Source organism: Mustela putorius, unplaced genomic scaffold (assembly GCF_011764305.1).
Source record: "Mustela putorius furo isolate JIRA1106 unplaced genomic scaffold, ASM1176430v1.1 tig00003901_pilon_pilon_pilon, whole genome shotgun sequence".
Classification (NCBI taxonomy): Eukaryota; Metazoa; Chordata; class Mammalia; order Carnivora; family Mustelidae; genus Mustela; species Mustela putorius.
In genome coordinates this window covers 17,355,919-17,368,042 of record NW_025422049.1, presented here as the reverse complement: position 1 = coordinate 17,368,042, position 12,124 = coordinate 17,355,919, and the positions used below count along the sequence as shown (strand labels likewise).

General features: G+C 37.6%; 1 protein-coding gene across 4 annotated transcripts in view; it reads left to right on the top strand.

The window, feature by feature from the left end:
• COL4A5 (collagen type IV alpha 5 chain) overlaps positions 1-12,124 on the top strand; it is a 255,574-nt gene that overhangs the window by 90,669 nt on the left and 152,781 nt on the right. For all 4 annotated transcript variants that reach the window (XM_045068340.1, XM_004769034.3, XM_004769031.3 and 1 more), the window contains exon 2: positions 8,800-8,859. In XM_045068340.1, the coding sequence (XP_044924275.1) occupies positions 8,800-8,859 (60 nt within the window). The remainder of the gene's footprint in view (positions 1-8,799; positions 8,860-12,124) is intronic.

Below are 12,124 nucleotides of genomic sequence, written 5' to 3'. Positions count from 1 at the left end.
TTGGACATTGAGAAGCTAGAAATACAATTGTAAAGAAAATTCACATAGTATCTTCTCTATATTAACAAAATCCTCTGTCTATTGCTTTGCATTGTTCTCAGGAGCTTAATTTATATTTTAAAAAGAAAGGTTTTTTAGTGAAAGATGAAAATAGAAAGTTACACCATCTTTTACTTGTAACACCAGAAAATGATGATCACATATTTACATTTAAAGTAGAGACATACATTCCAAACTCAAATGTTATTTTTAGATGTATAGCCATTTTAGATTATCATTTACTCCTCCATTAATGCATGTCACTGATTATGGATAATATGCACAATCTAATTCAGTGAATATGACCATTGGCAGTCTTTATCTTGTGAATCAGTAGTTTCTAAAATTTGTATGTTTGTACTTTGAAATCTAGAATTCATGCTTGCCCAAAACTATTAAATATCTTAAGTTAACCTCCATTCCTGACACACTGTAATGTAATTTTTCTGTATGGAATTCAGAGAGCAATATGTACTGTCTTTGCATCTTCTACCTGCACCTAACATAACATAGTGGGTGATCAACAAGTATTTGTTGAGTTAGTTTTATATGTTGGAAGGAGCTGTGCCTTACCTGTCTTTAGTGCCTAACAAGTTTTCTGGCCTCTAATCATGCCCAATTCATGTTTGATGAGTAAGTTTGTATAAGTACATTTACCTTGTGATGTTATTGATGTATAATACTAAAACCAGTGTATAACCTAACCACATATATATCACAAATAATAGCTGCATAACAGACTTTAGATTAGAGATGTCAGGAGCATTTTTTACTGGAACAGCATCTCGCAGTGTAAGAGATTAATTCCCAACCTCAAGCCATTGTTGATTGCTTTTATTAGGAAAAGAAGTTCAAACATGTGGCTGGCTTCTAATTACAGCTGAGTGTGAGTGGGTTAGGAGTTATGAGTAGAAGGATGATGTCAGTAGTTTGATAAGGAAATGGGAAAATATGCTTGTAGTGGTTGGAGTAAAGGAACACAGGGAATGTTAGGAAGGAGGCTAAGGTATTTTTAAGTCATGGTCTTTCAAGACTAAGCACTGATACACATTACTTGGTATTTACATCACATAAAAGTTTCTGTTATTTAATGAGAAGCATACCACTGTATTGTACATAAATGGTGAGCTATCTACATATGTTAACTAATTATGATTTAAGAAGTTCAGCTTTATGCCAGAGTATAGGGTAGATCTGGATGACAGAGTCATCTACTGTCTTGTTCTCTTATGGGTTCTTATTTTATTTTATTTATTATTTTTATTTTATTTGATAGAGAGAGATACAGTGAGAGAGGGAACACAAGAAGAAGGAGTGGGAGAGAGCAAAGCAGGCCTCCCGCCAAGCAAGGAGCCTAATGCTGGGCTTTGATCCTGTGACCCTGGGACCTTGACCTGAGCCAAAGGCAGATGCTTAATGACTGAGCTACCCAAGTGCCTGTATTTTATTTTATTTTTTAAAGATTATTGTCTTCCACCCAATGTAGGGCTCAAACTCACAATCTCAAGATCAAGAGTCGCTCTACTTACTAACTGAGCCAGCCAGGTACCCCTCTTACAGGTTCTTATTTTAGAGGAGAATATTTTTCTGGCTTCAACTCAGTTCTTTTTTTTTTTTTTTTTTTTTGTTTTTAATATTTTTTTTTTTTTAATTTTTTTATTTTTATAAACATATATTTTTATCCCCAGGGGTACAGGTCTGTGAATCACCAGGTTTACACACTTCACAGCACTCACCAAATCACATACCCTCCCCAATGTCCATAATCCCACCCCCTTCTCCCAAACCCCCTCCCCCCGGCAACCCTCAGTTTGTTTTGTGAGATTAAGAGTCACTTATGGTTTGTCTCCCTCCCAATCCCATCTTGTTTCATTTATTCTTCTACCCACTTAAGCCTCCATGTTGCATCACCACTTCCTCATATCAGGGAGATCATATGATAGTTGTCTTTCTCTGCTTGACTTATTTCGCTAAGCATGATACGCTCTAGTTCCATCCATGTTGTTGCAAATGGCAAGATTTCATTTCTTTTGATGGCTGCATAGTATTCCATTGTGTATATATACCACATCTTCTTGATCCATTCATCTGTTGATGGACATCTAGGTTCTTTCCATAGTTTGGCTATTGTGGACATTGCTGCTATAAACATTCGGGTGCATGTGTCCCTTTGGATCACTACATTTGTATCTTTAGGGTAAATACCCAATAGTGCAATTGCTGGGTCATAGGGCAGTTCTATTTTCAACATTTTGAGGAACCTCCATGCTGTTTTCCAGAGTGGCTGGACCAGCTTGCATTCCCACCAACAGTGGAGGAGGGTTCCCCTTTCTCCGCATCCTCGCCAGCATCTGTCATTTCCTGACTTGTTGATTTTAGCCATTCTGACTGGTGTGAGGTGATATCTCATTGTGGTTTTGATTTGTATTTCCCTGATGCCGAGTGATATGGAGCACTTTTTCATGTGTCTGTTGGCCATCTGGATGTCTTCTTTGCAGAAATGTCTGTTCATGTCTTCTGCCCATTTCTTGATTGGATTATTTGTTCTTTGGGTGTTGAGTTTGCTAAGTTCTTTATAGATTCTGGACACTAGTCCTTTATCTGATATGTCGTTTGCAAATATCTTCTCCCATTCTGTCAGTTGTCTTTTGATTTTGTTAACTGTTTCCTTTGCTGTGCAAAAGCTTTTGATCTTGATGAAATCCCAGTAGTTCATTTTTTCCCTTGCTTCCCTTGCCTTTTGCGTTGTTCCTAGGAGGATGTTGCTGCGGCAGAGGGTCGAAGAGGTTGCTGCCCGTGTTCTCAAGGATTTTGATGGATTCCTTTCGTACATTGAGGTCCTTCATCCATTTTGAGTCTATTTTTGTGTGTGGTGTAAGGAAATGGTCCAATTTCATTTTTCTGCATGTGGCTGTCCAATTTTCCCAGCACCATTTATTGAAAAGGCTGTGTCTTTTTTCCATTGGACATTCTTTCCTGCTTTGTCGAAGATTAGTTGACCATAGATTTGAGGGTCTATTTCTGGGCTCTCTATTCTGTTCCATTGATCTATGTGTCTGTTTTTGTGCCAGTACCATGCTGTCTTGATGATGACAGCTTTGTAATAGAGCTTGAAGTCCGGAATTGTGATGCCACCAACGTTGGCTTTCTTTTTCAATATCCCTTTGGCTATTCGAGGTCTTTTCTGGTTCCATATAAATTTTAGAATTATTTGTTCCATTTCTTTGAAAAAGATGGATGGTACTTTGATAGGAATTGCATTAAATGCGTAGATTGCTTTAGGTAGCATAGACATTTTCACAATATTTATTCTTCCAATCCAGGAGCATGGAACATTTTTTCCATTTCTTTGTGTCTTCCTCAATTTCTTTCATGAGTACTTTATAGTTTTTCTGAGTATAGATTCTGTGTCTCTTTGGTTAGGTTTATTCCTAGGTATCTTATGGTTTTGGATGCAATTGTAAATGGGATTGACTCCTTAATATCTCTTTCTTCTGTCTTGCTGTTGGTGTAGAGAAATGCAACTGATTTCTGTGCATTGATTTTATATCCTGACACTTTACTGAATTCCTGTATAAGTTCTAGCAGTTTTGGAGTGCATTCTTTTGGGTTTTCCACATATAGTATCATATCATCTGCGAAGAGTGATAATTTGACTTCTTCTTTGCCGATTTGGATGCCTTTAATTTCCTTTTGTTGTCTGATTGCTGAGGCTAGGACCTCTAGTACAATGTTGAATAGCAGTGGTGATAATGGACATCCCTGCCGTGTTCCTGACCTTAGCGGAAAAGCTTTCAGTTTTTCTCCATTGAGAATGATATTTGCGGTGGGTTTTTCATAGATGGCTTTGATGATATTGAGGTATGTGCCCTCTATCCCTACACTTTGAAGAGTTTTGATCAGGAAGGGATGTTGTACTTTGTCAAATGCTTTTTCAGCATCTATTGAGAGTATCATATGGTTCTTGTTCTTTCTTTTATTGATGTGTTGTATCACATTGACTGATTTGCGGATGTTGAACCAACCTTGCAGCCCTGGAATAAATCCCACTTGGTCGTGGTGAATAATCTTTTTAATGTACTGTTGAATCCTATTGGCTAGTATTTTGTTGAGTATTTTCGCATCTGTGTTCATCAAGGATATCGGTCTATAGCTCTCTTTTTTGGTGGGATCCTTGTCTGGTTTTGGGATCAAGGTGATGATGCTGGCCTCATAAAATGAGTTTGGAAGTTTTCCTTCCATTTCTATTTTTTGGAACAGTTTTTCAGGAGAATAGGAATTAGTTCTTCTTTAAATGTTTGGTAGAATTCCCCCGGAAAGCCGTCTGGCCCTGGGCTTTTGTTTGTTTGGAGATTTTTAATGACTGTTTCAATCTCCTTACTGGTTATGGTCTGTTCAGGCTTTCTATTTCTTCCTGGTTCAGTTGTGGTAGTTTATATGTTTCTAGGAATGCATCCATTTCTTCCAGATTGTCAAATTTATTGCCGTAGAGTTGCTCATAGTATGTTCTTATAATAGTTTGTATTTCTTTGGTGTTAGTTGTGATCTCTCCTCTTTCATTCATGATTTTATTTATTTGGGTCCTTTCTCTTTTCTTTTTGATAAGTCGGGCCAGGGGTTTATCAATTTTATTAATTCTTTCAAAGAACCAGCTCCTAGTTTCGTTGATTTGTTCTATTGTTTTTTTGGTTTCTATTTCATTGATTTCTGCTCTGATCTTTATGATTTCTCTTCTCCTGCTGGGCTTAGGGTTTCTTTCTTGTTCTTTCTCCAGCTCCTTTAGGTGTAGGGGTTAGGTTGTGTACCTGAGACCTTTCTTGTTTCTTGAGAAAAGGCTTGTACCGCTATATATTTTCCTCTCAGGACTGCCTTTGTTGTGTCCCACAGATTTTGAACCGTTGTGTTTTCATTATCATTTGTTTCCATGATTTTTTTCAATTCTTCTTTAATTTCCCGGTTGACCCATTCATTCTTTAGAAGGATACTGTTTAGTCTCCATGTATTTGGGTTCTTTCCAAACTTCCTTTTGTGGTTGAGTTTCTTAGCTTTAGAGCATTGTGGTCTGAAAATATGCAGGGAATGATCCCAATCTTTTGATACCGGTTGAGTCCTGATTTAGGACCGAGGATGTGATCTATTCTGGAGAATGTTCCATGTGCACTAGAGAAGAATGTGTATTCTGTTGCTTTGGGATGAAATATTCTGAATATATCTGTGATGTCCATCTGGTCCAGTGTGTCATTTAAGGCCTTTATATCCTTGCTGATCTTTTGCTTGGATGACCTGTCCATTTCAGTGAGGGGAGTGTTAAAGTCCCCTACTATCATTGTATTATTGTTGATGTGTTTCTTTGATTTTGTTATTAATTGGTTTATATAGTTGGCTGCTCCCACATTGGGGGCATAGATATTTAAAATTGTTAAAATCTTCTTGTTGGACAGACCCTTTGAGTATGATATAGTGTCCTTCCTCATCTCTTTATTATAGTCTTTGGCTTAAAATCTAATTGATCTGATATAAGGATTGCCACTCCTGCTTTCTTCTGATGTCCATTAGCATGGTAAATTCTTTTCCACCCCCTCACTTTAAATCTGGAGGTGTCTTCGGGCTTAAAATGAGTTTCTTGGAGGCAACATATAGATGGGTTTTGTTTTTTTATCCATTCTGATACCCTGTGTCTTTTGACAGGGGCATTTAGCCCATTCACATTCAGGGTAACTATTGAGAGATATGAATTTAGTGCCATTGTATTGCCTGTAAGGTGACTGTTACTGTATATGGTCTCTGTTCCTTTCTGATCTACCACTTGTAGGCTCTCTCTTTGCTTAGAGGACCCCTTTCAAGATTTCCTGTAGAGCTGGTTTGGTATTTGCAAATTCTTTCAGTTGTTGTTTGTCCTGGAAGCTTTTAATCTCTCCTTCTATTTTCAATGATAGCCTAGCTGGATATAGTATTCTTGGCTCCATGTTTTTTCTCGTTTAGTGCTCTGAAAATATCATGCCAGCTCTTTCTGGCCTGCCAGGTCTCTGTGGATAAGTCAGCTGCCAATCTAATATTTTTTACCATTGTATGTTACAGACTTCTTTTCCCGGGCTGCTTTCAGGATTTTCTCTTTGTCATTGAGACTTGTAAATTTTACTATTAGGTGACGAGGTGTGGGCCTATTCTTATTGATTTTGAGGGGCATTCTCTGAACCTCCTGAATTTTGATGCTCGTTCCCTTTGCCATATTGGGGAAATTCTCCCCAATAATTCTCTCCAGTATACCTTCTGCTCCCCTCTCACTTTCTTCTTCTTCTGGAATCCCAATTATTCTAATGTTGTTTCGTCTTATGGTGTCACTTATCTCTCGAATTCTCCCCTCGTGGTCCAGTAGCTGTTTGTCCCTCTTTTGATCAGCTTCTTTATTCTCTGTCATTTGGTCTTCTATATCACTAATTCTGTCTTCTGCCTCATTTATCCTAGCAGTGAGAGCCTCCATTTTTGATTGCACCTCATTAATAGCTTTTTTGATTTCACCTTGGTTAGATTTTAGTTCTTTTATTTCTCCAGAAAGGGCTTTTATATCTCTCGAGAGGGTTTCTCTAATATCTTCCATGCCTTTTTCGAGCCCGGCTAGAACCTTGAGAATTGTCATTCTGAACTCTAGATCTGACATATTACCGATGTCTGTATTGATTAGGTCCCTAGCCTTCGGTACTGCCTCTTGTTCTTTTTTTTGTGTTGAATTTTTCCGTCTTGTCATTTTGTCCAGATAAGAGTAAATGAAGGGGCAAGTAAAATACTAAAAGGGTGGCAACAACCCCAGGAAAATATGCTTTAACCCAAATTAGAAGAGATCCAAAATCGTGAGTGGGGAGAAAGGGGATAAAAAGAGGTTCAAAAAAGGAAGAGAGAGAAAAAAAAGAAAAAAAAAAAAAAAAAAAAAAAAAAAAAAAAAAAAAGAAAAAAAAAAAAAAGAATTTTAAAAAAAGAAAAAAAAAGAAAACACCTAAGAAAAATGTAAAAAAATATATATATATATATATATTAGATAAACTAAACTAAAAAAAATCGTTAAAAAAGAAAAAGGTAACAGTTAAAAAAAAAAAAATTTAACCCGAAGGCGAGAAAAAAAAAAAAATGAAAAAGAAAAAATTAAATTAACTGCAAGACTAAAAAAAATCACAGGAAAAAAGCCATGAGTTCCGTGCTTGGCTTTCTCCTCCTCTGGAATTCTGCTGCTCTCCTTGGTATTGAAAACCGCACTCCTTGGTAGGTGAACTTGGTCTCGGCTGGATTCTTGTTGTTCTTCTGGGGGAGGGGCCTGTTGTAGTGATTCTCAAGTGTCTTTGCCCCAGGCGGAATTACACCGCCCTTACCCGGGGCCGGGGTGAGTAATCCGCTCGGGTTTGCTTTCAGGAGCTTTTGTTCCCTGAGCGCTTTCCGTAGAGTTCCAGAGGACGGGAATACAAATGGCGGCCTCCTGGTCTCCGGCCTGGAGGAGCCGAGAGCCCAGGGCCCCACTCCTCAGTGCGCCCTCAGAGAACAGCGCCCAGTTACTCCCGTCTGCCTGACCTCCGGCCGCGCTCCGAGCTCACCGAGCCTGCGACCGGTTCAAGGTAACACGGAGCTGCGAGATTACTGTCGGCTCTGTCTCTGTAGCCGGCTTTCCCGTTCCAATACCCGCAAGCTCTGCGACACTCAGACACCCCCGATCCTTCTGTGACCCTGCGGGACCTGAGGCCACGCTGACCCCGCGTGGGCTTCGCCCCGGTTTAGCCTCTGGAGCGATGTCCCTCAGCGGAACAGACTTTTAAAAGTCCTGATTTTGTGCGCGGTTGCTCCGCCGCTTGCCGGGAGCCGGCCCCTCCCCCCGGGGTCTATCTTCCCGTCGCTTTGGATTCACTTCTCCGCTGGTCCTACCTTTCAGAAAGTGGCTGATTTTCTGTTTCCAGAATTGCTGTTCTTCTTCTCTTCGATCTGCCGATGGATTTTCAGGTGTTTGCAATCTTTAGATAAGCTATCTAGCTGATCTCCGGCTAGCTGAAGCAGTCTCAGCTTGCTACTTCTCCGCCATCTTGACTCCTCCCCTGGCTTCAACTCAGTTCTTAATATGAGTTAATGAACTACTAGTAGGGACTCTTTAGAATATCTAGACTGTGTGTGCTTGCTTCCGCAGCACATACACTAGAATATCTAGACTGTGGGAACATTTGTGGTAAAACTGTTGGAGTCATTTTGACTGAGCTACTAGTGATGAGACAGAGGGAGCAAATTTTAAAAAGTTGGTAAGAGATAGCATTATGTATTTTAGGCTCTGCGATTGCTCATAAATGCCAAGATACATGCAACGTCAACCAGCAGACATCTTTGGCTAGTTGCCAAGGTCATTGCTAATACAGATTGAGAGGTCATGTCTTCTGTATGATGTTAGGACAAAACAAGGAGTTCCTAAGAGCTTGGACAAGTGGCAAATTGTATTACAGGTGAAGTTGTTTGAATTCTTTTTAATTTTAATATCTTTTAAACAAGATATTTTTCACTTTAAAATTATAACATATGCTCATTGTGGAAAAATTCAAATGTAAGTGTGTACCATAAAAGGTGAAAGCTTCCTCAGAGGTAACCATTATTTGCAGTTTGGTATGTATTCTTCCAGATATTTTTCTGCCATTTGGTTTGTAAGTTTGGATTGATAAATTTAGTTGAGGGATAAGTCAGAGACTCATTTTCAGATTCATATTAAATAATTTTCATCCCTTTTTTTCTTCCTTACAGGTTTGCTATGGGTGTTCTCCAGGATCAAAATGTGACTGTAGTGGTGTAAAAGGAGAAAAGGTAAGATTTGAAATGAACCTTTGAAAACTTAGTAAAACCAGTAAAATAGTGTTTTAATGTGTTTTTAAAAAGGAAAACAGGGCTCTACCTCAGCATCTAAGTAAATTAAATGAATTCTACCATACTGCTTATTTTAGATAGCTGTAAGGATTAGATTATATCTCAGTGGTTAGCAAACAGTTGCTGTAAAAGACCATAGAGTAAATATTTTAGGCTTTGTGGGCCACATAAGGTTTCTGTCACACATTTTCCTCTCATTTTTTAAAATAGCCCTTTAAGGGTGTAAAAAAATTTCTTAGCTCTTGGCTTATACAAAACAGACTTCTTGCTGCATTTGGTCTGAGAGCTGCAGTCTGCCTATCTATGATCAATCTTGTTGAACTCACTGACTTAAGATGCAGAAGAAGGGAAAAACACTTAAGAAGGAACCTAACACCAGGCTACTAATCTGTGTTGGGTATCATGCTAGACAATTTCATATATTTTTATTTGGTTCATATAAGTTAATGATCGGTGAATCTCTATTTTTATCACACTTTTCCCATAGCAGCACCCTTATTGTGTACATGTGATAAGTACAAAGTAAGTATTGGTGAGAATTAAATAGCATAAACACAGCCACTCTGAGTCAGTGACTGACAGTGAAGTTAGAAGATTAAGAAGGTATAACGAATTGTGGCCTACAGAGAATTGTGCTAGGAGAAAGAGGTTCATACTCTAGTCTCAACTGTCTGGGGCTCAAATATTTTTGAATGAATCAGTGAATATTACTAATTATATATGATAAAGTTTAGGATAGTATTTCAAGAGCATATTCCATTTACGGGTACAGAAGGTCTACTAACATTAAAAATGTTTAAAAGTCCTGGAATAAAGAAACCTATTTTTTCTGCAATGCTGTATTTCCAAGCTCCACTTGACTCACTTCTTCCTAACAGAACTCCTGTTAATAATAATTGACCAGTGTTAAATAGGACACCTATTTAAGTGACATTAGCTTGAGGGGAGTAGTTTTATAGTAAGTGTGTGTTTTCTCTAGTGGTAAAAAGACGAAATGAGATTCATTTCTGATATTGGTAGAGCGATTTTTAAAAAAAGATTTTATTTATTCATATGAGAGAGAGAGAGAACGCACGTGCAAGCACGAGCCTGGGGTTGGGGGTTAGGAAGAGGGAGAAGCAGATGAAACTGACCAAAAGTAGAGAGGATACTACCCTAGAAAGAAAGGAAGTCCACTGGGCAAGTTGCATTTATGGACTTTTCTCCTGAATGCGTCCTTCAGTCTGCATGGCAGAGGATTGCTAGAACCCAGACAAAAAGCCACAGTCTTACTGGCTTAAGAAGTTAAGAAGGCAGAGTTGAGGATGCCAGAATGACTGTAAAGTGATGAGAGATATGCTGCAATAGAATGAGGCACAGAGAGCACAGCCCAAAAATTTACCTGTAAATTCCACCAAAATTCTTGGTTGAACTTTGTATGTATAGGGGAGGATTCATTCAACCATGTATAGGGGAGGATTCATTCAACCCATCAAAAACAATAGCTGGAAGTCTTCAATAACTGAACATAGATTTAACTGCTGTCCATTGAATGGAAAACAAAGTTTTAAGTTTTAGTTCAGTTAACTATTTCCAAAAACATAAGTTCAGCACACTTCAGAGGAAGATTAAAGAATCTAGGATGACTATAACATACAATGTCTAATTTGCTATTAAAACTTACTAGGTTTAAGAAGTAACAGGTAAAAGTGATCCATAGTCAAGAAGACTCATGAATGAAAACTAACTCTGAAATAACACAGATGTTAGAATTTATAGACAGATATTTAAACCAATAGGATAAATATATTTGTTGATGTAAAGGGAAATGTGCTCCTATGAGTGAACAAATAGAGAGTCACAACAGAGCACTGGAAACTTAAATAAAGGGGAAATCGATTTGAAAAGCAAAATATGAGAAAGAGCAATTCACCAGTTAGACTTTTAACAGCAGAATCGTGATGATGAAAGAAAGGGTCAGTCAATTTAAAGGTGAATCTGAGGAAAGATATAATCTGAAGAAAAAAGAGAATAAAAAGAAAACAAAAGCATAGGGCCTCACTGACCTGTGGGACAGTATTACAGGGTTTAATGCAAAATGTAAATGGAGTCCTGTAACAATGGGAGAGAAGAAAACAGGGGAGAAAAAGGAATAATAATTAAAGGGGCAGTAGTAATGACAAGAATTTCTCACACTTGGTAAAAAATACAAATTTACAGGTATAAGAAATTTAGTACACCACAAGCAGAATAAAAATGAAGTTATACCTAGGCACATCATAATGAATCAACTGAAAAAACAGATTTAAAGAAAATCTTGAAAGATGCTAGAGAAAAATACACATTACATACAGGAGTACAATGATAAGAATGATGCCAGATTTCTCATCTGAGAGAATGGATACTGTACAATAACGTAAAAACATTAGAGAGTTGAAAAATCTGCAAACACAGTTGTTATATACAATGAAAATAGAAATAAAGACAAACACAAAAACCAGACTCTTAAATACAGAGAACAAACTGGAGGGTGCCAGAGGGAAGGTTGTGGGGGATGGGTTAAATAAGTGAAGGAGGTAAAGATGTATAAATCTCCAGTTATAAAATAAACAAGTCATGGAGATGAAAAGTACAGCACAGGAAACATAGTCAACGATAATGTAATAAAGTTACATGGTGACAGGTGGTGACTACATTTAGGGTGAACACCGAGTAATGTGTAGAATAGTGGAATCAATATATTGTACATTTGAAACTACTATAGCATTGCATGTCAACTACACTTCAATAATAAATTTTAAAAATAAAATAAAATAAAATTTAAGACATTAATAAAATGAGGTAATTCTTCATCAGCATATCTGCATTAAAGGAATATAAAGAAATTTCTTCAGGCTAAAGGAAATGTGGATTTCTGGGAAGGAATTGAAAGCACTAGAAATAGTGTATATATGGGTAAATATAAAAAATGATATCTTTATCCCCTCTCTAAATTTACTTACAAGACATGAGACTATTCATTTAATTTTTTTAGTAATTGTACTGAATATCTTATTTCATTTTTTAAGTTTTTATTTTAATTCGATTTCGTTAACATACAGTTTCTGGTGTATAACATATCCATACATCACACAGTGCTCATCATGATGATTGTAGTCCTTAATCCCCATCACCTATTTCATCCCATCCCCCCACATACCTCCCTTCTGGTAAACGTCAGTTTGTT